Source organism: Haemaphysalis longicornis, unplaced genomic scaffold (genome assembly GCF_048455015.1).
Source record: "Haemaphysalis longicornis isolate Haplotype H1 unplaced genomic scaffold, Haemaphysalis longicornis Haplotype H1 scaffold_12, whole genome shotgun sequence".
Classification (NCBI taxonomy): Eukaryota; Metazoa; Arthropoda; class Arachnida; order Ixodida; family Ixodidae; genus Haemaphysalis; species Haemaphysalis longicornis.
In genome coordinates this window covers 117538720-117566571 of record NW_027526225.1, presented here as the reverse complement: position 1 = coordinate 117566571, position 27852 = coordinate 117538720, and the positions used below count along the sequence as shown (strand labels likewise).

The 27852-nt window shown below is 48.8% G+C and overlaps 1 protein-coding gene and 1 pseudogene across 1 annotated transcript; one reads left to right on the top strand and one right to left on the bottom strand.

Annotated features, from left to right (window-relative positions):
• Window positions 1-77: 77 nt before the first annotated feature.
• Window positions 78-26555, top strand: LOC144161812 (neprilysin-1-like). Its single transcript, XM_077692409.1, has 6 exons — window positions 78-373; window positions 2177-2306; window positions 7183-7369; window positions 15987-16275; window positions 23474-24577; window positions 26210-26555. The coding sequence occupies exons 1-6, from the start codon at window positions 78-80 to the stop codon at window positions 26553-26555; spliced, it is 2352 nt and encodes a 783-aa protein (XP_077548535.1).
• LOC144163439 (U6 spliceosomal RNA) lies at window positions 6915-7024 on the bottom strand (annotated as a pseudogene).
• Window positions 26556-27852: the final 1297 nt, after the last annotated feature.

The window sequence follows — 27852 nt, the reverse complement described above, 5'->3', positions numbered from 1 at the left end:
GGCGCCGATTTTTCCCTGTGTGCTGTAATGTGCTTCTTGTTGCCAATGGCTTGTATTCGGCAGCGACTCCAGTCGAGATGTCCAGACAGTTCTCTCGCGCGAAGGCGGCAGGCAGCCGCGGGGACGCCAGAGAGAACACGACGGACCCCACGGAACGGTCCCTTCAGGAGCGAAGCAAGCCGGCCAAGGGCCGAGAAGGATCTTCGTCTTCCTCGTCGGAGTCTCAACCGCCTTCGGTGCAGGCCGCAGTGGAACACCCCGATCAGTTCCACAATTTCTACGGCAGACCCCACTGGCGCCGCTACGCAAGTTGCGTCCTGGTCACCACCGCGCTCTCCATCCTCATCTGCCTGACACCGCTCATCTCCATTCGGTGAGCCTCTCTGCAGCAGGGAACGTACGAGCTCTTTCACCTAAACAGCGGTTGGAAACCGTAACCGTGCAATCAAAGACTGCCAAAAGTGGCAAAAGAATATGCGAGGAAAGGGGGACTGAATACTGTAACGTCCGAAAATATAAAATTACCTTGCGTTTTTCTTTCCACCACTCTATAGCAATACATCGTTCTCGCAAAGCACCAAGGCGCATGCGCGACTCTACTGCTTACTCGGCCTCTCTTGCATTGTGCGAGGAAATACGGCGCCATTGCGGCAAACTCGTGCTGGCAACAAATACTGTTTCAAGTGGTCCGGCACAAAATATACGGCGTCCGAAGGATCGCGGGAGTAAAGGCTCACTCGAGAGAATGGGTCGTGGGCTTGAATTGTCCCTGGTTGCCTAATTGCCTGAACAGGCTTAAGTTTAGAAACATACGCAGTGCAGTTGTGAGTTCTACCGGAAGACCTACGTGCATGTTTAACGAGGAAGCGCCGTCCGAAGTGCCGTTTGCCTCAAAACACCCCTACCTCCACTCTACGGACGCTGGCTATGGCACTACACTGTGGATTCCGTAGGGCTAGTTTACAGGGTAGGGCTAGTGTACAGGGCTTTCGACGCGTTTAATCTGTGTTACGTATGCACGAAGAAACCAAACAGTCGATATTGATACGGTAGAGAACGGAGATTTTGAAAGCCGAGATGGAAAGAAAACACTCGGCAAACCAGTGTTATGGGATTGCGCTATAGTTGTCGTTCTGGCCGGAAGCAGTACGAGATGTTCTCCTTTATTCCACGTAGTGAGGTGGCTTAAACGGCCAATGGAACCGCATGCAAGACTTCAACAGGTCAACTTAGGCGCCCCTTTTGAAAAACGGCTCGCATCTTTGCGGAGCTCTGCCGCTATGCAGAAAAGCAATCTTTACAGCACACGTAGTTGGAAACGAACCGCATGTTTAGAAAAAGCCTCCCCACCCCCTCCCCCCCCCCCCTTTTTTTTTACTGCAGAAGGCTTCAACTGAGGGATAGTTTTTATTGTCATTTGGCGGCCGATCCATATTCTGCATTCAATAAACATACTGAACGATTGCGCGCAAAATAACAAAACACTTCAACCTTGTCTCTGACAAAGAAACCAAATGTCATAGTAGTTTGACCGCGTCTTATGCCACTTCACACGCCATTCCCGAACTGATGTCAACTTCGGGTCATCCACGCTTTCCCGCCATTTTGACACAGCAAAGAGCTGCAGAGTTCGTGGTGCTGGACTAACTCCACCTGCTATGTTCTTGCACGTTTGCAAATGACTGAGGCACTCAAAATGAACCCTGTTGATTGTATCTTTGTTGATTGATTGATTGATTAATTAATTAATTAATTAATTAATTAATTAATTAATTAATTAATTGATTGATTGATTGATTGATTGATTGGTTGATTGATTGATTGATTGATTGATTGATTGTGTGCTTCTATTTTCGTACCAACGTATTCGCGGCAATCCATGGCTGGCAGGCTCTACCACGTTAGGTGGAGTGCTACATAATGACGCATGCACTGGTCTCAGAAGTGCATTGAATGGCCGCGCGATATACGTTCGAAGACCAGGTGACTGCTCAACGCCTGCTCCACCAGCGCTGCGCTAAATAAGCCGGATGCAATTTGTACCGGTCGCTGGGACCATCATGAGACCGGAACAGATTATTTCCAACGTCATATAAAGCTATCTGTACTGCACCGCGCCGCGTAGTGCCGAGGTTTCCTTTTGATTAAGCGTGGCGAGTGTGGCGCGTCTCTACAGGCTCTACATTGGGTGCCAGCAACCCACGTGCCAGAACTGGATCGAGGAGATGTCGAACTCAATCGACGATTCCAAGAAGCCCTGCGACAACTTCTACGAGTACGTCTGCGGAAAATACGCCTATGCTTCGGTGAGTAGCTATTGGTGACTCCGTGTTTGTGCTCGCCACCTAGCGGCCGTCGCGGGAATCGCCGTAATCAGGTCCGGTTGCGTACTTCCCAATGGCGCACCGCACTTGTCTATCGTCGTAACTGCGTAGTTGGCGTGATACCGCCGAACGAAGACCCGAAGACAATAAAGCGGACGTGTAAGGAGCTTTATTGCGTCCCCTTTGATGTGTCGGCACGACGCAAGTGCAGCAGTGGATACCTTTACGGCTTCACGCGAGAAGCAGACGACGCGCCTCGCGAGGCGTTTTGGAGACGGAACCTACGCATTAGAAAAAAGGGACGCACGCCATGCATGTTTGCTCAAAGCAGTTCGCTCAGGACGACTGCTACCTTCCACGTCGGCAGCCACTTGCTTTTTCATTGTAATGGACTCACATTGCATGCGCGGAGTACTTTCTGTCGGCGCGATTGCCCGTATATCTGCTCAAGCATGTACCTGCTTTTTAAGATATTTGTTAGGCGCTAAGGATATATCTTAGGTGCTAATTATGTCAAGATACTTATTTGAAATGAAGCTTTGATTTTAGTTAGCTGGGGAAATTTTTTTTTTTAATCCGCGCTTGAAGCGGGTCTCAAATGCGCGTCTGCGCGGCCGTCCCGGACGCGCGCACTTCGCCGTATACTTGACGCTCAAGTCAGTGAAGGGCAGGACTCCCACAGATTCCAAGGAGCGAGCGCACGACGTTATCTTATCGGCGCACGCTGTGTTGCCTTTTGTGTTTACTCTTATCGCACGTGAGCTTCTAGTTTAGTCGTTTTCCAGGAGTAAGTTGTGCATGTTCCAAACGGCAGCAGTGATCCGCGCGCCTGCTAACCAAGTAATACGAATTTGTACTTGTTAATTAGCGAACGTCGCGGGCACCCGCAAATCAAAATAGTCGAACTTGGGTCTCAAAGCGCCAAATTACGAACTTTAGAGAAAAAAAAACTGTGCCGGAAACTTAACGTGCGCCCCGAATGTCGAGCCCTTTGATGAACAGCCCGGTTGCATAGAATCTGACTTCACCGGCAGCTAGCCAACGCCCTAGGAAATTACGCCTCGGCGTAAGATGTTCGGTTCACAAGTTTATCCAGCACCTGTAAGCTGCATGCTGTAAGCGTTGTCACAACAAGCCACATATTTTTCGAAAAAAACGTTTACAGCAATTCGATATAAGCTAAGTTGTCCTAAACCGACTTTTTTTCAGCACTGAGCAGATATGGGCAATGGTTTGCATTTAAATTTACGTGTTGTCGTGGCTAATGATATCCTGAACTGGGTTTTCAAGGAAGGTTCATTCATAAGGCTACGGCGAAGCTCAGTCACAGCCCTAACAGTGGCAGTTAAAACTGTAAGTCTTACCTGTAGCAGTTGATCCCGGTGAGCGACGATCCCGGCGTTTTCATCGCTCCGATCATTGACCCCGATCAAGATAAGGTCGCCGGCTGAGATCATGGGCTATTCCTCGCCAAAACAACGCGAATCAACGCTGCAGTCTATGGCCGCAAGGGAAGCTACGACGGATGACCTGTTTTGCGACGCCATATTGATTGTTTTGACTAGTGTTGCCAGACTGCGTCGCTGAACTTGGAGCTGCCAATAGAGGGTCCCTTCTGCTGTTCTCAACATACCCAAGGGTTTCGGACATTCGGTGCTGGTTTCAATAGTGCAGAAAAATTGATTTGTCAATGCAGTATTTCATGCCACCCAGGCTTGCACCTGTAATGTTAATTTAGTGATAAAACTTTGTTGAAAACTCTATTGGGCTCCATTATAATTATTCGACAGATCTTGCGGCTTGTGGAGTTTGAACAGATGGTCTTCATCACATTAAATAAAATGATTGCGCTAAAAAGGGACACGGACGGAGTGAGGACAGACACACACGGCAATTCAACAATGGAGTACCAACGTGCCCAGGACGCTACACTTATTAAGTTCATCCTTTCAAAAGCAGATAATTCTAAAGCGAAGCTTTCTTTGTCTGCCTAATGGCGGCCGTATGCGGAAACGCACTGCAGAAAAGCCAACTTTACACAATGAGAGGACATATGATGACGACAGGTTTCCTCAAAAGCACGTCAAGCGCCTCGAAGGAAAACAACGCTTCCCATGGTCGAAATTGTGGGTCCCCCCGCGTTATGAAGCCGACGTCTATCCGATGGCGCCGTCCCGACACTGTCCAAGCAGTTTGGGTTTTGGTGTTTGACTTTCATTCATGTTGCGAAGGGGAAAGCTTCGGGTTTGATAATCTTTATCTTAAGAAAGGGGCTTTGATTTTTTTAAAGATGACGTTGAACGAGAAAATGGGGTTAAACCTACGATTCTTACGGTCACGCAGAGCTTTTAGGAACATCAAGAGTTGAGTTACTCGTGAAATTTATTAGGTGTCGGAAATGCAGGAGATGAACTTAAGACAGGACACTGGTGTGGGTGCCACCGAAGGTAGGAGTTCAGCTTCGAAGGCTTCGGAATCGATTGAAAAGTTTCCGACATGCCGCACTTACAGGAACCATGAAGACAAAGTACAAGTTGCGTTCATTAGGACTGATTTATCCTGATAACAATGATACAAATTTTATCTCAAACTTCGTACTAGTAATGGAGATATAAAAAAAAAAAACATGTGAGGCAGTGGCGACTGACTATCCACTTTCCCGTTACTTTTCATGACGTCACAGAATCTTGTTTGTGTAACTGGCGGCCGCCGAACTAACCCATCGCTAAGACACATAGCTGGATGACTGTACACTGGGGCTTCTAGTTCCATTTGATTTCACAGTTCTAACGGGCAGTTAACACACTGAAGATTGTGTGTTTAGTGCTGGCACGTATGACGCCCCTCCTGCCTGTAAGACGTCAGTGTATCGCGAAATTTGAAAATTTTTTCACACTTCTCGCATTTTATGCGTTAGAAAGCGCCTTTAGTGGCTGGACTGCAGTTTATTGAGGTGCTGAAGCCTAGTTCTTTTAAATTAAACAAAGTTGTATTTTGCCTTCATAGCCCCTTTTAATCATGGGAGAAACATTGCCGCATATGCATGACCGTTTTAAATCTTTAAGACTATCACTTCATATGGTGCTCGCGGCGAGCAACAATACTGCGTCGTCGAATGTATATAAGTGGTATTTCATTCGTGCTGTTACGAATGGAAGTAATTGTATTGTTCAGCGTCCAGTCAGCAACGGCCTTTCCGTCCCTTAATGGGGCAAACGAGCACCCGTTGGTCGACCGGTGACGTCACCACGCGGAATGGGCGGAACCAGTCCGGCATTTTAACACCAAAGTGATTTATTCCGGGATACACAAAGATTTCGCTTACGTCATATTCGTCACGGAAGTGACGCCAGTACAACGAAGCCAGTGGCCTGTAAAGGGTACACCACTGCACACGGGGTCTTCTTGCGGGGAAGCAAACTTTAGTACTAAAGAGTACCTTATTCTTGGGGTTGTTCGTTCTGTGGCTTTATATTTTAACACGAAAGTGTTTTATGCCGCGATACCCCAAGATTTGCCTGACGTCATAACAGTAACGGAAATGACGCCAGTACAACTTTGCCGAAGCGACCTGCCAGCAGGACATCGCTCGGCATGCACACCCACAAGACAGCCGCTGACCCGCAAATTACGCTCAGCTGCAGATTTCGCAGCACATTTCACTTTCGTGTTGGACTGATTCCTATGACAGACGAATCAACCACAGTTTTTGTGTCCTATGCATCTGCCGCTTCACTCGTTCTGACTTCACCCGCCGGCAGCAGCGGTGAACTGATTGGCGATATTCTGGTGTCGGGGTGAACTGGCTGGCGTAACGAAGTTTAATCGAACGTACCTTGCGGTAACGCCATCGTCTCTCAGCAGGCGCTCCTGCCAGGAGGAATAGAACTCGATCGGCCTCCTCCTTCCGCGTGACCGCAGAATGGCAGGTGGAGGGGAAAATGATGTTCCCTAAAAAATAAAAACAACCTCAATAAAAACGGGAACAACCCTGCACCAGCTAGGCTATAGCATGTTAATGCCGATTAGAAAAATAGGACAGGAAGCCGAGGCTCCAAAATCTTTTGGGAGAAAAGCCAATGACTTACAAAAAAAGAAAAAAAACTGTGGTTGATTCCTCTGTCATAGGAATAAGTAAAACACGTAAGGGAAATGTGCAGCGAAATCTGCAGCTGTGCATGATTTGCGGGTCGGCGGCTGTCTCGTAGGTGTGTTTGGTGAGCGACGTCCTGCTGGCTGGTCGCTTTGGCAAAAGTGTACTGGCGTCATTTCCGCGACGGATATGACGCCAGTGAAATCTTGGGGTATCGGGGCATAAAACACTTTCGTGTTAAAATATAAAACCCCAAAACGAACGAGCATAACGGGTTCTTTAGTACTAAAGGTTGCTTCCCCACAAGAACACCCTGTGTGCAGGGGTGCACCGTTTACAGGCCGCTTGCTTCGTTGTACTGGCGTCACTTCCGTGACGGATACGACGTCAGCGATATCTTCGTGTATCCAGGAATAAAACGCTTTAGTGTGAAAAAGAAAAAAAATGAGGCTCTTGTTTTGCTCGGCGGGAAAACAACGCAACTGAGCACCCGCACGAAAAATTGGGAACGTTTCATGATTTTGCGTGTCACCCTTGCGCAGGGGAGATGCTAATCTTCTGTACATCGTTCCACTTTTGCTATATGTACAGACTGGCGCCGTTATACCAGTCTGTCACAGATGCGTTTTACGGTCTGGACGCCATCGTCTTCGCCGAGTCTTGGCTTTACAGATAATGCTATAAGACTTGCGCCAGTCATTGTGTGCACTTCTGTTTGCCTACCACAGTATGACCGTTTTCGGTATTCGCTCACAATCGCCGCAGAATACCTGGTTCCCGAACGCCTTCCTGCGGCTCCAGGTGCGAATATTTTTGTCCTTCTACAAAAAGATCCTGCTCGAGGACACCGAGGCCATGAGGGAAGAGCAGGGCGAGGACAGCGTCTCCTACAAAGCCGTCTTCATGACGCAGCGATGCCTATTCGAGGCTTTCAACGACTTCGATGACCTCGGTATGTACCATTGCCGCCTGCATGCATTCTGGAAAGTTAGTAGTTGAGAGAGAGAGAGAGAGAGAGAGAGAGAGAGAGAGAGAGAGAGAGAGAGAGAGAGAGAGAGAGAGAGAGAGAGAGAGAGAGAGAGAGAGAGAGAGAGAGAGAGAGAGAGCAACTTTATTGAAAATGCCTGCAGAATCGGTTAGGCTCCCTCCACGCAGGGAGGACGAGTTTTCACCGAGACGTGGCCACTACGTCAGTCTTGTGCGTTGTGCTCCTCGAGGTCTTTCTCCCTCGCTACTTCCACGGGTCCGAGAGGGCCGCCGCCCCTTTTCGGGGGTGCTACCCACCTTCTCGGTTTCGCTCGGTCGCTGCCTCTCTAGGGCTGCCGAGACCTGCTGGGCAGCCTTGAGTTGTGTCTCTTGATCGTAGCTCCTCGTTGCAGCCTCTAGCTGCGGCCGGATCGTTATCTTCTCGCTGGCTTCTCGCGGATTTACGCTACAGTACAAAAGGATGTGAGCCGCGGTGGATCTCTCCTTCGCTCACAGCCTACACGCATCACTCGCGTACACACTCGGACGTACGTGCACCGGGGTGTGCAGGGACCCCGTGTTTCCTTCCGGGTAAGCCCCGGTTGAGGTGGCAGCATAGTTGTGCAAGGAAAAAATACAGCGCTATCAATGCCGAAGAAAGTAACTTTACGCACGCACCCCATATTTATCATACATGATGATGGTGATTATTCGTTGTATGCGTGCCTGAGGTTGTTCGCTATTTTTCTGTTTGCTGGTTTTCTCAGGCATGCTCTTATTGGGCTTGGCGGCAACGCTGCAGCTGCTGGTGCACCCGAGTTTGACCTTTTCGCCACTCTTTGTATTCATTCTGCCCTTCGGGAGCCCGAACAATGCGTGGCCTACCCATTTCTGTGTTGCGGCAGAGGTGAAACTGTATAGACCCGGGTTTCATTTATTGTGACGAAGGTTTCTCGCTTAAATTGTGTAAATATTGTAGAAAGAAATTGGCCGCTTATCTGTTCCTTTCGTTCCAAATGTCGACAAAAGACGATAGTCTTCGTCGACATTTTCCAAGTAAACGCCTCCATTCGCTTTCCTGCTCACCTCATGCAGTTCCTCTTGCGTCGCGCTCGTCCCAAGGTAAACAGGCTAATGGTTTGCCAGAGTCAATTTAAATTAAATTTACCGCGTTCCACTGCTCCAGGCCGGGTGCCTGGATGCCAGCGCTGCAGTACGGCGGAGACGCGCGTGAATCGAGGCGCCCTACTTCAACTTCCATAGAACCGCGTTGCCCTAGCCCACGTGGGGTCCAAGCAGCACGTGGAACCTATCTAGTGGAACCTTTCGTAACGGTTGTCATTTGGTTTCTTAAAATGCCGCCAGGAGCTACAGTAGCACGGGCTACAGCAGGCGACAGTGGGAATATTTTTTTTTTCTGCAGTGGATGTAGTATTTCATTTCCCAAAAATCAAGTTGTGGGATCCGTCGACCCCCAAGGACAAGACTCAAGCGCCAAGGGGGGAGAGAAGCGACCATGGAGGTCTGTCTTTAATGGAACATCAAAGGGAAGAGAAGACGAAGAAGCAATGCGTGCGCTCGTGCGCCCCTAGACATGACGATGATGCCAGAGCACAGGGAGATTGACCTCTGTCCCTTCAAGACAATGGCTGGCCACACCAGGCCTATGGCGGGCGATGACGATGCGGCTGCGACCCATTCAAAGAGATTCTACAATGAACATATAAACCGGACTTAGACGTTTAAATTTGGCTGTGAGTACATAAGACTATAGCGCAGACATCGTTTCACTTTGGCCGGGTGGCTGAATTGAGTCACAGACAGACAGACCGACAGACAGACAGACAGGCCGACGGACAGACATACATACAGACCACAATTTCTGGGTTTAAGTAGCCCAAGAAAGACTATCGTCTTTAAAATACTGTCTTCGACATGCCCTTGGTGGAAGAGAAATTGAACGGTAAGCTCTAGCCACCATGGTCGTATGTAGATTTCGTTTCACCTAATAACATCATTATATGAAGAGCGTAACACGTCAGTGTGTACCACGGTCATTCCCCGAAAAGCAAATACGATCTGTATGCGAAATGTCGCTGGAGGAAGAGAACAGGGCACTAGAGTTTCACTATCCAACCACCTCCTGAGCGTAAATTTGTAGCCAATATGTTTTGTGCTCTCGTTCACGGCGATTTTTCGGGTGTGTGTGGTATAACAGATGACGACACTGGGTGCGTTCCAATTTACCGTTTAGACAGCTTCGTTGCCGTCTTCGCGAACAGTACGCCATGTTAGCCCCGTTCCAATTCGAACGAAGCAGTCAACGAAGACTGCTTCGAGGCGACAGCATCGATATGGTCCCTAGAAATATTTCTAGGGACCATAGCATCGAAGTCAGCAAAGATGCAGGCTGCCTTTCTGGGTAAACTGAAAAGCGACGCCAGCGCCACCTTTTCGCGTATTATTGTTGTTACAATCTAACTTGTTCTTTTATTGAAATATTTAGTATAATTGAGCAGTGATAAAGATGGCTTCGTTTAATTTTTAAATTACGTAATGTTTGTAATAACAATGGTAATATTAGCTACGAAACTTGCGGCTTGCGCAACTCAACATGTCTGCTACGACGCTGTCGTCTTGGCTAGTGTTGCGTTTGCGACCGCGGCGCCGTTCCAATTTTATTTCTTTGGACGTCTAGTTAGACTGCTTCGTGGGCTGTCTACCAAGCTGTCCGCGAATTGGAACGCAGCCACTGTGTCACTGACGGGTGCCAGATCGCGGCTGGAAGCCACCCTTCCCTTCTGCTGTATGGCCACCCTGTATGGCCTCCACTCAAAGGGCTCTGCAACACTTTCGATAAACGGCGGCATTGTGAAATGGATAGCTACCTTCAGCGCGGTGCGGCGCAGCATGCTATGCACGCTGCAGCAGATCCGCTATCCGTTCCTGCTTTGCTTTTGTGGCGCCATTTTTTAAAGTGGCAGTCGAATGATGCCTTAATTGGTGCAACTGAAGAGAAAAAGGCTGCCAGTGGCCGCTGCATTGGTCTAATGACGTAGTTCGAGCGGGCAGAGAACGCTGAGACTGGAAAAGAGAGAAGAACCTTGAAAGCAAGTTGCTAAGCTATCTAATGGGCAGATAGCAGTAATTTATGGCTGAGGTACTTTGTGATCCCCTATTCCAGGTGCTAGATCTGCCTGTTGACTTAGAATTATGTGGGAAAAGGGTTGCACGGTGGTTTTGAGGAAGAAAAGGGCGTTCAGGGCGAAACTTATATTCGGGGATTCTCCTGTTGGGCGTGGCATTCTTAGTTTTTTTTTCGTTGAAGCAGGAACCAGGCACAAGTGGCAGGAACTGTGTGGTTTAAACCAGCCGAACGCCATTTCTGGCCGCGGAGAAGCCGAGTGTGCCTTGTATTGAGTGTGTTTGGTGCCGCTCGCGACAGCGTGAAAACAATCCTTCAAGCGAAGCTTATTCATCACCATCTTAAGCCTGTTTGCGTCCACTGCTGGACGAAAGCCTCTCCCAAGGATTTCCAGCCGCGCCTATCGAGTGCTGGCTGAGTCCATGCTTTTCCCTCAAATTTTCGGAGCTCATCTCACCACCGAGTTTTCGGCCGACCCCTATTGCGTTTGCGGTCTATTTGCAGCCACTCTGTCAAACTGTATTACTCCATGCACAAACCCAGGGAACGACTGGTAGCGTCTCTCTGACCTTCAGGCAAGCGCCTCGCGCGGTGAAGGTCAAGAAAGTGCCACGTGCGGTTTCACAGTGCCGACGTCCTCCTCAGTGAAAGCGTCTAATGGCTAGTTCGTTCCGATGGGGAGGTTGCGGAGGAGGTTAAAATGGGAAAAAGCAAGAGAGCGTGCCATCAGAAAATGATGCAAGAAGGGGCTGGGGCCATTAAAATTCACTGCGCATTTACCCGCATAGCAATCTCCCCATCCCTCCAGAATATCGAGAGGTTCTCTCTCCCCTCCCCCTCTTTTGCGACATGCACCCTACCTATCACACACACCGTCCCCTGACGCGAGCACAATACCATGATAAGCATTCCCCGTCTCCCTCGGACACGGTATACGTTGATACTGCAGAACAGCCCCGCCATACCTATTTCATAGCAGCAGTAGACCACACCCCAACCTCCTCTAACGTGGCCACTGTCCCCACTGCCCATCCCCACGAGGTTGAGGAAGCAGCTATCGCCTCACCACCACCCTCCACCCACCCCTACCCCCAATTGGGGATTCACAAACGGGCGTTAGGAGTTTCTGCAGGCGAATAATTTCGCCCACGGAGCAAGAATTATTGAGGAGGCGCAACAGGGCTTGCTCCGGCGGCGCGATAAGGTCACAGGTCCGGGCACGGCTCCGACGCGCCCTCTGTGGCGAGGCGCCAAAGGTAAAAGGCTCGCCGGTTCAAGGTCAGACCATGCATAGCCGGCTGCCGTCATGGGCAGACGACGCCGACGAATCCCTCGCGCTACTGGACTTTGATTGGCGTCGGTTTGCGGCGGAAAAAATCTTCGCGTTTCAAACATCGTTGTCGTAAGACGAAGGGGCTTTGATTTTTTTAGAACGCAAAACCTACAATAAAAAACATGTAGCGGAAAATCTAGGTATGATTAGTCCCAGTGAATGATGGTTCTTATCCTCCATACCATTAGCTCATATTTTGACTGTCCTAGCTTCCCCGCCCTGCCTGTGCAATATGAAAAGCGCGCGCAAATCTTCTCTAAGAAGCCCGCGAGAAGCGAGAGTGGCGAGAGTGACTGAACCACTCGTGGAGGGAAGGCGGCGTCAGCAGACTTAATCTGCTCTGGGATTCCTTCTAGTGCTTCGTTTCAAGCGCGGTACGTCTTGTAACTAGGGCAGTATTTATTAACTGCTGCTAAAATGTCCCGAACTCCTACTTACTTATTAAATGCAAGGCATCTCTTACACTCGGCCTGTCCCGCCGTGCTTGTGCGCGCATGTGTGCGCATGTGCAACTTTCCTCCGCTGTCTCCTCTCCTTCAAGCGCGCATATAAAGCGGTGAGCGCTCGGCGCCCGTTCAGTAAAGCGCGCGCTTTCGCTTGACACAGTTGCTCGCCGTGACTCCGCTTGACTTTGCTCGTGCTTCGCTTGACGACGACGACTCCGTTGAATCTTCCGGTGAAGACGGTCTTTACGTACTTGGAACTCTACGTGTGATTGAGCATCATTTAAGGTTCACTACACTTCAACCACATTTGGGTAACCAACATAACGGAAACGCGAATTGAACCCCGTGAGATGCCTTGCATCACCCCAGGGTTCCCCTCGTGGGAAGGTGGCGGAATGTTTTTTAGAAAAAGAAATGTCGCAATTTTTACAATATACCCGATGATACTACGATTTTTGCGCGTCGAGTCCGTAGAAGAACATGTAAACTATGGCAACGTGCTAGATGCGTCATCTGTTGTGCTTCTCCGCAAGCCGGATTTCCTCCTCGCCAGACAGTGACATTAACGCGCCGCCCGCCCGCGCTGTCGCAGCCCAGGGGATTCTCCTCCTCAAATACTTCTTTTTCCGCAATTTCTCCCCTCACCCCCAAAACTCTCTGCTCCTCCCCCTACTCCCCCGAGAATGCACCATCCTTCTCTTGCAGACTCCTGGCCATATGGGATTTGGCAGCGCGGAAAGGGCACACGGGGCGGCCCGAGCTTTGAAACACCGGACACCTCAAGAGAGGCCCCTCTCTGCTTCTAAACCCCCTCCTCACTACTCACCTACCGGGACAGCACCTTCCATCACAGGCTTTCACGCACCACCCTTCCGCCCCCTCAACCATCGTTATCGCCTGTAGAATCAGCACTCTGTGGATAAATTCACCCCCCCCCCCCCGAGCCATCCTCACCCACATATCACCATTCCTCTTTCTCACCCCGCTTGTCCACACTGCGGGGGCTACGACATCTGGCACTGACCCGCCCTGCTTCCACTTCCTCGCTGTCTGCCCTCTTGCGCTGGGACGCCCAGTCCCGGTGCGCCCTCGTAGGCAAGGCTCGGACCCACAGAGCAGCCCTTCCGCCGCTCAACCGTCCATACAAAGCCTGGACAGGATTACAGACAAAACTCGATCTGACGAAACCCCGATCTTACGAATTTCCCGATTTAACGAACAAATTGGGTCTGCCCCGCAGGTTCCTATACGGCCCAATGCTTGGATGAACTCGAACTAAAGAAAGACACTCCGCGCCATCTCCGATTTAACAAAGTATTTCGAGAAACACACACGTTTAAAAACAAAAATTTCGAAAGTATTTCATCAGAACGCCAGAAAGTATATTGCGCCGCGTCAGGAAAGAAAAAATCAGTCCCGGTTTTCAATCAGTGATAGTGCTGAAGCTCCTGTGCCCGTTCCAGGCCAGGTGATGAACGCTGTTGACTTGCACAGGCGCTTTGCTCGGGCTCACGGAGCCACCGCGGCCGCGTTGAACACGCTTGTGTGCTACAAAAAGTATGTCCACCCAATTCTAAGGAATAACAAGCAGGGAAAAATCAGAGGTTTTTTTTCTCCATGAAGTAAATTTGTGTCCCCCAGAACCCCTAACGTTTAATTATTATTTAAACCGAGGACTTTCAGCGCATTGATAAATTACCGGCCTTCGAGTGTCGCGGACGCCCCAATTATAAGATGCCATTTTAGCTGCTTGGATGCGCCTGCCTTTAGAAATCCAACTTACACAATTAACTGCTTTGAAAATGACAGTCCCGATTGTACGAAGTTGTGGATATAATAAAATAACGTGCGATTCCCGATGACTTCGTTAGAGCGGATTTCAAAACGTTTCTCTCCTACTCTCCCCTCCTCCTCTCTCACCCCTCCTATCTATCTATCTATCTATCTATCTATCTATCTATCTATCTATCTATCTATCTATCTATCTATCTATCTATCTATCTATCTATCTATCTATCTGTCTGTCTGTCTGTCTGTCTGTCTGTCTGTCTGTCTATCTATCTATCTATCTATCTATCTATCTGTCTATCTGTCTATCTGTCTGTCTGTCTGTCTGTCTGTCTGTCTGTCTGTCTGTCTGTCTGTCTATCTATCTATCTATCTATCTATCTATCTATCTATCTATCTATCTATCTATCTATCTATCTATCTATCTATCTATCTATCTATCTATCTATCTATCTATCTATCTATCTATCTATCTATCTGTCTGTCTGTCTGTCTGTCTGTCTGTCTGTCTGTCTGTCTGTCTGTTTTGTTTTGCCATACATTTGTCTGTCTGCGCCTCCACTGCACGCACTAGACCGAAAAGCGAGCTTTGCTCGGCAAACCTGGTTTAAGCGCATTCGACCACGGTAAAATTTACTGGGACGGTTGCATGTATGAATCGCGGATCCGAGACGCAAAACTTACTTAGGGATGACGGCCGTCCATGCTCGAGGGAAATGAATTTGAACACGAAAGTGTTTTATTTCCGGATACACAAAGATTTCGTTGACGTCATATCCGTCACGGAAGTGACGCCAGTACAACGAAGCAAGCGGCCTGTAAAGGGTGCACCCCTGCACACAGGGTCTTCTTGATGGGGAAGCAACCATTAGTACTAACGAGTACGGTATACTTAGGATTTTTCGTTTTCGGGTTTTATATTTTAACACGACAGTGTTTCTTGCCGCGATACCCCAAGATTACACTGACGTCATATCCGTCACGAAAATTACGCCAGCGCACCTTTGACGAAGTGACCCGCCGGCAGGACGTCGCTCGCCAAACACACCCACAAGACAGCCGCCGACCCGAAAATATTGCTCACCTGCAGATTTCGCTGCACATTTCACTTTCGTGTTTTACTGATTCCTATTACAGAGGAATCAACCGCAGTTTTTTTTCTCATTCTTTTCGCCTAACTTTGTTAGCTCTATGTCGGTGGCTACAGAAGTTTCGCTGGTCATCCACCTTCGCCGAGTGCACATCGAATGGCTGATAAATTTTGTTTACCTTTTTATTTGTTGGGTTTATACTATTCCTCCCTTCGACGCTGTTTTTTTAAGGATAGAGCGTCTTCTTCGTTTCTAGCTGATCGCGTGAGGGCACTGTAGTAGCCAGAATGTTATTTCAGAACAGTAAATAAGACGGTAGTGTCGTCTAGCCGGTCTGGCGCCGCTCGCCATAACCCGAGGAGAACTTTTGACTTTGGATTTTATCCAGTGTTGTTCTGCCTCTTTTCGACGCTGTTTTTAACGGAGATTTTTCTGTTGATGGCATGAGGGCACTGGTTTAGCCAACCACGGTTATTGTTGCTCGTCTTGTTCTCAAGAAGCAAATTCAGTTAACATGACCACTATCAGTGTCCGCCTACTGGTTGTAATTCTGGGTTGCATATGTAACCTCTATCGCAAAAGAAAACAGGGAAAAGCCGAGAAACTTTTATTTAACACACTCTTTGTTCAGCGAGAGTTCATTTAGCTGAAAACGCCATTTAAACTACACCGCTGGCGTGACGGCGCCGTCTAAGCGATTAAACCGCCTATAAGGCATCCGTTTGACAGAGTTCTGCAATATCCGATGTTCGCTAAGACAGAATTACTGGACGAGAGCACAAATTATAACGGCTTCGCAGAGCAACTCAAAGGCTTCCTGTCCGCCTACAACCTGTCCTGGCCCCCGAGCAGCGACAGACAGCCGGAGTCGCTGTTCAACACACTCGTGGAGCTGAGCCTCAAGCGGGACGTGAACCTGCTGTTTCAGCTGAAGCCGGACGAGAATTTCAACCGGAAGGGCTTCTACATGCTGCACTGGGACCTCAGCCTCGAGGGCGCCTTGCCCTGGGTCGTCCTGCGTTCCCTTCTGGTGAAGACCGGGGAGCTGGAGAAGGCGTTCGAGAGGGCGGCCTTTCTTATGACGGGAAAGTAAGTATGCGCGATGTAGAGAGAAAAGTGGAAGAGCTGATGTCTTGAGGAAGCGCCCTAGTGGTTTTCTTCGTATTAAGGCGCCCATCTTGGCAGTTCTGGGATTGCAGATACGTTAATCAATGTCTTCCAAATGTCAGCCTATAGCTGGGTATTCATGATGCACGGAATGTGGCTGCGTCGATACACGTGCGAGCGTTTGGCGTCCAACGCGATCCCCTACAGCGCCCATAGAGTTCACATGGTTGTTGTATTTCTCATTTCAGTCGCAAAACACGTCAAGCGTTTCGGAGACCCTCAGTTAAGGTGTATCACCAAGCATTTCTACTGTTTGCTAAAAGCAAAGTGCATTCAGTTTGACGGTAATTATTAAGGTTCAAAAATAGGGCTGTGTCTTCTTGCTTTACTGCAAACGTCATTGAAAGACGATAGTCGTCTGCCGCCCCCGCCACGTAGCTCCTTTTCCGCACGGAGCTCCCACAACTCGCGCTCTCCTCCTCCACCCTCGCACTTCTCGGGATCAATTAAAGGGACACTGAAGTGATTTGTAAACATTGCGGGATTACTAGCGCAAATTGTAGTCCGGAGTCCATAGACCATGTTTCGACTCCTTTGAACGCGTTTACGGGAATTTATTTTGTAGAAAAATCAAGTCGAAAATGCTGTCCTCCTCTCTGCACCCTCGCCCATTTTCTGTGGCGTTTTCGTGTGACGTAAGGAGGAGATGAGCTGGCAATTGGCTGCGCTACTGCACGGCTCACCGACCTTCCGACAGAGTCATTCGGCCCAGCGTTTAGCCCGCCGGCCACCGACGGGTCGTCGCAATTGCAGGCTCAGTTGAAACTAAGCCACAACACTTTTGTGAATGGAAGAATGTGCCTTTCTTTACTTTGTTAGTTTGTACACTGTATGAAGCTCCGAGTCCGGGTGGCTCCACACAAGCGCTGCAGAAGTGCACACGCGACGCTTCGCTGACTGGCACGCTAGGAAAATCTAAGGCCACCTGAAGGCAGGAGAAGAGTCAGCGAAGTCAATATAGGTACTAAGGAAATCAAATCAACTGATACTTTTACCGTACAACGCAAAACTAGGGAGAACGGAGCACTTTTTTGCGCTGGGTGAACGAGCACAGTGGTCAGCAGCACGACTACGCATCTGCGAACGCTTTTCCGTCTAAGAAATGGAGTTGCTAGACGTTAGATATTTTGGAAGTTTGGGGGACGCTGAGTGCACGAGCGCTATACAACAAATAGTCACCTAAGGTGTTTGAAATGCTAAAACTAAACAAAAGTGTAAACTGGTTGTACATTCTATACCTTATATATGCAATCTCGGCAACGCTGTCTCGTGGCCGTGTGGTCTGAAGCGCTAGGATTATTGTTTTGCAAGTCTCAAGGTCGAATACCCGAGGGTACATGCTTTTTTTGTGTGTAAGTGGATTTTTTCGTTTGCGGCCAATGTTTTCTAACCTGAGTTCACCATTTTTGGACCGTAACGTTCACTGCTCCACGAGCGAGTTCGCAGAACGCGCGCAGACTGACACTGGCGCGCTAGCGTGCTCTCGTTGGCGTGCTGTTGCCACAAGCACCGGAGGCTTGCGGGCAGTGGGCACAGGCCACAATCAGCAGACCTTTGGCCTGGTGCGAACACGCTTTTTACGATACAGGCATGAGTAAGGTAAGCTCTGAATATGCGGGAAAAGCGCATGGAATTGCATGAGCGTCTGCGGTGACGCGGATGGCGTTCATCCACTGCGTAGGCCTCGGCTAGTGATTGCTACCCGCTTTATAAAGTAATTACCGACTTATCAACCGGATAAACGATGAAAAGTGTGGTAATTTGAGCCAGTCTACGTAGTGCAAGCAAAACCGGGAGCTTGACAAATTCACTTCAGTGTGCCTTTAAAGAGAGATTCGTTCAATGCAATTCAATTCTCCCGCCTACACGCTGTTCGCACGCCATCTGCTGAAACAGCGCGCGTATTCTTCTTTTGAAGTCCAAAGTGTTAGTTATATTCCCGGATACACAGCGATTTCAGTGACGTCATATCCGTCACGGAAGTGGCGCCAGTACAACGGAGCAAGCGGCCTGTAAAGGGTGCACCCCCGCCCTTAAGGTCGTCTTGTGGGGAAGCAATCTTTAGTACTAAGGAGTACGTTATACCAGAGTCCTTTGGTTATACTTAGGGTTGCTGGTTTTCGAGTTTTACACTTTAACACGAAAGTGAACGTTCTATGCCAGTTTACACCAAGATTTCGCTGACGTCATATTCGTCACGGAAATAACGCCAGTACACCTTTCCCGAAGCGACCCGGAAGACGCTCGCCCAAGCACACCCACAGGACAGCCGCCGACCCGCAAATCATGCTCAGCTGCAGATTTCACTCCACATTTCACTTTCGGTTCCTATGACAGAGAAATCAACCATAGTTTTCTTTTCTTTTGTTTCTTGTTTTGCATAAAACCAGGGTGCCGACCCGGAATAGTTTCGGGTTTGGTTTGGAATTGGGTTCAAGCCTTTCGGGTTCAGTTCTGGGTTCGGTTTCTGAGAGCACCATTCCGTTCCGGTTCTAACCGGTTCGAACGGGCTCAGACGGGTTTAGAAAACGAAAATCACGAGTATTTTTTGTCTTGCTTTTCCAGTGCCGCGTTTCCGTTTCTTTGTTTCTCTGTCAGGTCGTTATAAAACGTGTTGATAATGTAGGGCAGTTTGTAAATGTTGACTTGACCAACTTGACTCTACAATCTACCAATCTACTGCCAATTGTTTTCCATAGGAGGCTAACAATTACAACAATAACTGATGAGAAATAAAATGTTCTGAGGGACAACTAAGGCTGCTTAAGTGTGTTATTGTGAAACCCTTAGTCCAGGTTCAGACTGTTGTCGCAGGTGCCTTATTATCTTTAAATAATGATGTCATTACACGTTTAAGCCAACCAAACTGCGTGAAAAGCCGTTTTTTTATGTCCGTAGCTCACGATATGGCTTAGTGAACTAGAATACTGTAATAGTGGCAAAAGCAAATGGCATTTCCAATGGGAGGCACTGAAGCCAGAAAACCGGAAATACGCAAGGGTCGCTGCCGTAGAATCATCATCATCATCATCATCATCATCATCATCATCATCACCAACAACAACAAAAACGGCCTATCTACACCCACTGTATGGCAAAGGCCTCTCCCATTGATCTCCCATTACCCCGGTCCTGCGCTAATTGCGACCAATTTATCCCCGCAATCTTCTTGATCTCATCTGCCCATCTAACTTTCTGCCGCCCCCTGCCACGCTTGCCTTCTCTCCACTCTGTTACTCTCAATGACCAACGGTTATCTTGCCTTCGCTTTACATGCCCTGCCCTCGTCCATTTCTTCTTCTTAATTTCTACTAATATGTCTTCAACCCACATTTGTTCCCTCACCCACTTCTCTCTCTCCTTGTCCCTTAATGTTACACCTATCATCTACCATTCAATTGCTCACTGAGTCGTCTTCAATTTAAGTTGAACCCTCTTAGTGAGCCTCCAAGTTTCTGTCCCGTAGGGTGGTACCGGTAAGATGCAGCTGTCATAGACTTTCTTCTTAAGGGACAATGGTAGGTTGCCATTCATCATCTGAGAATGCCTGCCGAATGCAGTCCACCCCATTCTTGTCCTTCTAATTATCTCTGCCTCATGGTTGAGATCCGGGGTCACCACTTGGCCTAAGTAGATATATTCGCTCCTGCCGTAGAATACTAGAAGATAGTGTAGTGGGTGACGTCGTCACCACCTGCCACTCCTTGTCCCTGGTTTCGAATCCCGAAGTATGCCCATGTTTTTTTCTTTTGTAGCGTGAGCTACACTGGCCGAGGTTGAGCAGTTTTTCGCGTGGCTCCTGGAGAGCCGTGCTGCACATGCGTGAGTAGCAGTGACGTCACATGACGCACAGATCGTTGCTCGCTGCCCGTCGTCTCTCAGACACCCCACGCGCCCAGCGTCTTCACCGACCTCCGTTCCGCACGTGGTGGTCCGATCCACTTGAGGATCATGCGAGGGGTGGCCGGGTGTGCAATCGATGGCTCGTGCGTCGCAGCAACACCGGCCTGTGCCTGTGAAACAATCTCAGCTCTGGGGCGATTGGTGACGCTGCGCCGGGGCCGCTTGATAAATATACATGGGTTACATAATGCGTATACCGTGAGTGTGTCATTGAAGCAGCGGTAAGCATGATAATCAAACTAATCCTAGACAACCAGGAAAGCTATTAATAACCCAGCTGAACCTTAGCTCACGCTACGTATATCCTGGCATAGCCGAGCTAAGCCACTGCTAATTTTTTTAAAGTTTTCAATTGAGTTCATTGATAGTTTTGTTTAATTTTTGTTTAACATTTCTTCTTATGGTCTGAATCCTCTTTATGTGGGACACTTTGATTCCGCCCTGATTTTCCCTAAATTTGCTTCGCGACCCCCTTTGCCATCGTTTTGGTACCATTGAATGTCGCCACACACATGCTCACACACGCAGGAAAGCTTACGCACACGCACACACACACACACACACACACACACACACACACACACACACACACACACACACACACACACACACACACACACACACACACAACGCGCACGCACGCACGCATTATACGCACACAGCACGTATTTTCGCTCAATGAGGCAAGTAATGCTTTCGCATAAAAAGAAGAGTGTTTGGTGTATAACACTTTTCATCTACCTATAGTTTCAACGGTGTTTTTTTTTTAACGCGGGAGCATTAGCAGTGCTAGAAGTCGAAAACTATCCGGCATCGTCGTCAGCCGCCACCTCTCAAGCGTGGCGGCTGCCACGTGCTAACCAACGGGCAAGAAGGAAGACACGGCTATGACTCACTGACTATAGTGCACCACCGGGGGTAGCAATGTGCTAATGACACTTCAGTGACAGATGACAGCGATTGTGTTCTAGTAAAGATAGTAGCTTTGTGAATTCACAAGCAACGGCAGTGGTCGCTGGTACTCCAGTGATGCAGAACGGTAGCCCAAAGCGGGATAAGGTAGTGAAGAACATTATAGGATTTCCTTGGCATCAAACCAGTTGATCGTTCTTTTTTTATGTCAGTTTAGTTGCTTCCTACAGTCTTACTTCATATGCATACTTGTTTCGTGAACCCCTGGATAAATACAAAATATACATTAGGCAACTATTTATTAACTTCAGTGCGAGATGACAATCTTAGGCTAGAAACAACATAACAGCGCAATACGTGCATAAAGAAGGACGTTCTGTAGAATTTAGGTTGTCGTAACCAAAAACTTTGCGGCTTTTATGTGTGAAACTAAATTTTCTGATTGGTTGAGAGGGAGAGCGCTGCGCGGAATTTGCAAACGCCAAGGACCCCAAAAATATCGAAGTTGGCCCGACCGAATCGACATTGTCACGTGGCCAAAGACGACGCAGTTGTCGTGAAGGAAAAACAAGTTTATTGGAGCGAACTTGTGCTCCCCTAACAACTTAAAGAATACACAGGCGGCGAAGCAGCAGCCAACAAAGTGACGTGCGCAGGCGAGTGTCGGCGGATCGAATACAGCGGCGTCTGCTCTGCAGGCGTCTTATCATCCAGCGCGAGTGGTCCTCGAGCCTTCGATTAACATCCAGAACATTGTAGATGAAATAAGAATATTCTAAGCTAGTGACGTTAGGGCGAAGCACTCTTCTTATCGTAATGAGATAACCAATGCGGCATAAAAATAAAGAATGGAACACGCGCTTCGCTTGCGACACTGATCAACAGAGCCGAGCACGGCGGGCAGTAGAAACAAACCATAAATAAGGAAACCCAATGCATGGTTCGCGGCAATATTTTTCCGTTCACCCTAACCGTTCGTGGAGCCGGTTCAGAACTGTTCGTTCGATTCGTCCCGGTTCAGGTTCAGTTCCAAAGTGGCGGAAAAAAAATGAGTTCGGTTCGGTTCCGGGTCCTGGCAATAGAGAGTTTTAGCATAGCGGCTCCCGTACGCTACGCTAAGGTTAGCGGGTAGCGGGATCGGACTGCGCATGCGCGCGCGGGGAGTGCGAGGAGGTTGCCCCTCAGCGGAGGGAAAGAGCGGGCATGGCGAAGGCAGGCCGCGCGGAACTAATCCACCCCACCGTGACGAATTTGCTCTCCCCAGTCGCGCCCCGCTACCCGCCGCCGTAGCGTTAGCGGACGGAGCACGCTATGCTAAAACTCTCTAATAATTGGGGTTCCGTTCCGGTTTTTGGTTCAGTTCCTGTCCCGGTTCGCACCATGCCTAGAACAGCGCAAGGACTTCCTTTTTTTTTTTTTGTGGTTGCTTTCATTTCCCGCGTGCTGGAGCCTTTCTGCGTCATTTTTAACGAGTCCTGTTCTCACTTGATACCGTAAAAACCTACCCAACGTGTATTGCCAACTAAAAGAATGTATGGATTGTCGGTTGAGTAGTTAACCATTTGCCTCAAATATGCCCGAGATTTTTTTCGTCTAAACAATGGGGTTGTAGCGGGAAGCCACAGTGCCAGCGGCAGCAGCGTGACGCAGGCCCACGAGAGCGCTCACCCGCCGGAGGGCTCGCGCGCCCCTGGCATCAGTAGATAGAGACCCCACGGCGTTCCGAATAAACCGGCCTTGATTGATTGATTGTAGGGTTTAACACGCCGACGCAACGCAGGCGATGAGGCGCACCGTAGTGGAGGGCTCCGGATTAATTTTGACCACCTGGGGATCTTTAACGTGCGCCGAAATCTCGTACAGTGCGGGTTCGATTCCCGGCAGCGGCGGTCGCTTTTCTGATGGAGGCGAAAAGCAAAAACGTCCGTGTGTACGAGATTTCGGCGCAAACCGGCCTTGCTACGGGGTCTGGTCGTCTCTGTTTCAACGCCTCCGTGGCATGCGCTCTACATGGTAATGGATTACCAATTCCGGCAGCTTTAGTTGGTTAGAATGGGTGTGCTTATGTACTTCTTTCGAATTGTTTCAACTTTTAAACGGAAGGCTGACTCGACAGACAGACAGACAGGCAGACAGACAGACAGACAGACAGACAGACAGACAGACAGACAGACAGACAGACAGACAGACAGACAGACAGACAGACAGACAGACGGGCGGACGGACAGACAGACAGGTCAAAATTATCTCGGTTGAGTAGCCCAATACAGCATATATCTTCTTTAAAATCCTCTTTCCATTCCAGGGCCACGCACCCGCAGCTGATACAGCGCGTCGTCGACTTGGACAGCCGCTTCCTTACTGTCACAATCGCGCCGCTGCTCGCCTTGAGGACAGAGACCACATTGGACTACGTGAAGATCTCGGAGATGCACTCTATAGCGGGATCCGCGTTCAGGCCTGAGCATCTACTCGAAGCCATGAACAGGCTCCTGCCAGAAGACCGCAAGCTCAGGGCCGAGGACCAGATGATCATTAAGAACAAGTTCTTCCTGCCCTGGGTGGCCGACCTTGTTTTGGGTGAACAGTCTCGCTCGGAAACAGTGTCCGGCTATGTCGCCTTTCTCCTCTCCCACCACCTGTCCATGGCGATGTCCGCGCGATTCCTGACAACGGTCATGCCTGGAGAAAGCGCCTTCATGGCCAAGGTGAATCGGATGATTTTCTGCGTCGTGGTGCCAAACCAGGTCCTCTCGTACGCCATGGCGGGCCTCTTCGTCGACTGGTTCCTCGATGAGAAGAAGCTGGCCGCCATTCGCGCCATGTCTGCGGCCCTGTGGAAGGGCACGGAGGACGTCATCAAGGACGTGTCCTGGATGGACGAGGACTCGCGGGCCCGTGGTCTCAAGCACATCCAGCGACTGGGGCGCGTTGTGGGCCACCCTTTCAACCTGTCCCGCCACGAAGAGATGCGCGAGCACTACGCCTTCGTGCCGACGCTTCCGCACCGATTCTCGGCGATGTTCACGGCCGTACACGACGCCCAGGCGGAGCGGGGACTGGCGCTCATCGGCTCCACGGTTCCCACGGTGCGGGGCGCAGACCCCGAGCAGCCGATGATCTTGGTGAATGCGTTCTACCTGCCGATCTACCACTGGATCTTCATCATGGACGGCATCATGTTCGCGCCCTTCTTCGAGCTCTCGGCGTCCGACGCGATCAACTACGGCGCTCTAGGCCACGTGGTGGGCCACGAGGTCACGCACGGATTCGACCCTGTGCTCGGCACCTTCAACGCTTCCGGCCAGAGGGACGACTGGTGGAGGCCGGCTTCCCGAGCGCTGTTCGACGAGCGTATCCAGTGCTTGCGAGCCCTCTACAACAACATGCCTGAATATCGCGGGCAGAGGTATTCAATCAATCAATCAATCAATCAATCAATCAATCAATCAATCAATCAATCAATCAATCAATCAATCAATCAATCAATCAATCAATCAATCAATCAATCAATCAATCAATCAATCAATCAATGAATCAATCAATCAATCAATCAATCAATCAATCAATCAATCAATGAATGAATGAATGAATGAATGAATGAATGAATGAATGAACCAATCAATCAATCAATCAATTTACAATTGATAGAACAATCGATCGATCAATTCATAGGTAGATTAATGAACGAGGGTCAAGCTAAGGAACATTAAATTAGTCATTAGTGCGAGGGCAGTGAATGCCGTCCTACGTATGGCATCTTTCACCAGTTCGCGGAGCTGTTTCTTTAAAATAGTGTGGTGCGCTGGAGGAAATGACAAAAACGAATGGATACCGGGGAAAAGTGGATTGTTTACCTGTGAGTTGCACTAAACACAACAGCGGTCTCTGAGCAGGGCCAAAAGAAATACTTTGCGCAAAACACGCGAAGCAACCGCGCGTTGGCGTAATTTAGTATATGAGTACTGTAAGCCTTGGTCAGGATCTTACTGAACATTTACCAAACATGAAGATTTTATCCACGCATGCTTTTCTGTTTACAACATTGGCTCCGGATGATTGATAATTCGCTATCGTAAGCACCGCGAATATTCGACTAGACCTAACGGCGGGCTGAAGTTTTCTTGGGAGATGGTGAGCAAACAACAGGAGACAAAACTTTGGATGACAGAAACCTCTATTTTAAATAAAAAAAGACTTGTCAGAAAGAAGTTTCTGTTGTCCAAAGTTTTGTTTCAGGTTGTTTTCTCACCATCTCCCAAGAAAACTTGAGCCCGCCGTCAGTTATAAGAAAGGTCTAGTCGAATATTCCCAGTGGTTACGATACCAAATTATCAAGCATTCGGTACCAATGTTCTAAACAGAAGAGCATGCATGGATTAAATTAAAATGTTTGGTAAATTTTATAGGGAGCCTGCAACACTTTCGATAAGCGCTTTCACTCTTTCCTTCGTGTCTGGAACGACTGCAAAAGCTTGAGTTATCGCCAGCATGGAGCGGCACTGTGTGATTTGCTCGTCGCACCAGCTACGCCTTCCATTTCTGCTTTGTTTTTGAGGCTTTTTTTTAAGTTGCTATCGAAAAGCGTTCATTGCAGCAACTGAACGAAAACCGGCCAACAGCCACTACATGGCCTTAGTGACGTAATTCGGGCCGTCGAATAACGTCAAGACTGAGAAAGAAAATTGTTTTAGTTAGTTTACAAGTTATCTGATGGGCATAGAGGAGTAATTCTTAACTGAGGGACTTTGCGACCCCCTAATGTAAGTACTGGGCGTGTTGGGTGACTACGTTATGCAAGCATTTAACATTTCAAAAAAAGTTGAAAAAGGTGTTGCAGGGTCCCTTAAGATCCTGTTTTGTATTGATATACAAAACTACGCTTATCGTGCTTCGACACCAGTCTTCCCACATTTATTTTTCGGCAAGGACAAGCCCTGCTGGCCAAACGTTGGCACACGAGGTTGAGGCTGCTCCTTTGTTGAACCCACTATTCAGAAGGTATCCGTCTAACCTGATTACCTTGATCTGACTGGCGCAGATTCGGCGACACTGCGCTGTCGGAGAACTTCGCCGACTGCGGCGGCATGGTCAAGACTCTGCGCGCCTTCCGCAGCCTGGGGCCGCAACCGAACGCGAGTTTAGGAGAGCACCGCTACACGGCCGAGCAGGCCTTCTACGTGAGCACCTGCTTCAAGTGGTGCAGCCAGCGGCTCAGACAGAAGGCCCCGGAAGTCGGCGAGGAGTACGAGGATATGGTCAGGCTCTATTCGCCTCTGCGCATGCGCTGCAACGTGCCGCTGATGAACACGCCCGCGTTTGCGCAGGCCTTCCACTGCCCCCCGGGCGCAGCTATGAATCCCAAGGAACGATGCGACCTCTTCTGAGGAGAGCACTTTTGCTGCCGTGTTATGAGGGCGTGGTCTCAGCGCGGACTTCGCAATGTTTAATTACTTTGAATAAACCCAGAATATGCCTGTAGATGGCTTATAAACACCGAGGGACCGTAACGGGCTTGCTATCATCACTAACCAAACATTTGCTTACGCGAAAGCACCCTGAAAAGGCTGCGAAAAAATTCGCTGGGGTGATTTCAGATAAAATCCAAGAAAGTGTGCCTGGTCGACCTGTTCAATTTGTTGAAATTTTTGTATCCTTCCCTGATTATTTCAATGTCGAGATTGAGCAGTATTTTCGCCGGGAAAAAAATTTGTCAAAAAAATTGTGGAACGCGACAAGGTGGACTTCAGCCGCTACATGCCTCTGCGCCTCGGCCAACTTTGGCGACGTATACGAAAATATTTGAGGGCCATGGTATGCTCAATGCATACCTGATGTATATGTGTCTCAAAAAGTTTTGATTCTGTCAAGAAAATAAATGTTTTGCTATCAGATTTTAAATTCAGCTCAGAGCGCAATTTCGTTCTAACTTTGAGCTTATAAGTATAAGCTCCTTACAGTTTGAGTTTAAGGAGCTTATAAGCTCCTTACAGTTTGAGCGAGCAAGTTTTAAGAAATAACTTTGAAACACAAATTTTAGGAGCTAATATAACAAACGCATCTTTGATTTTTCTCAAACTATCCGCAGATGTAGGGTTTTACATGTATTCTCATTGTCACCAAAACAGGTTACTCTAAGAAAAAAGGGAGTCCATACTAATTCCTTTTACAGACTCATTGGCTTGCTACCGAATGGACTACCTTTGGACTCTTATGGAGAGGGTCACCAGACTCTCTTTCAAACAGAGTCCTGGGACACTTAGGGAGGGAGTCGTGGCGAAGAGTCAAAAGTGAGCATGCGGGGTTCCTGAAGATTTAGCCTCGGTGGCTCCAAAATAGTAAACAAAAGAGTCCGCTTGGTTACGTTATGGCCCCAGTAATAAGAGTCGTCCTGACTCTTTTTTGGAAAAAGAGTCTTTACAGAGTCAAAAAAGAGTATGCAAGACTCGGTAAGTCGTAGTCACCACGACTCCAAATTTTCAAACAGAGAGTCTTTATGCCTACTTTGCGACTCTAGCAAAAGTAGTCACACTGACTCTTTTGTAAGTCTCCTGACTCTACCAGGTGAAGAGTCGAAGAGACTCTACCAGGTGAAGAGTATGCAGGACTCTGTAGAAAGTAGCCATACCGACTCCCAATCTGCGAACAAAGATAGTCCGATTGGCTACTTTGGCTACTACATGA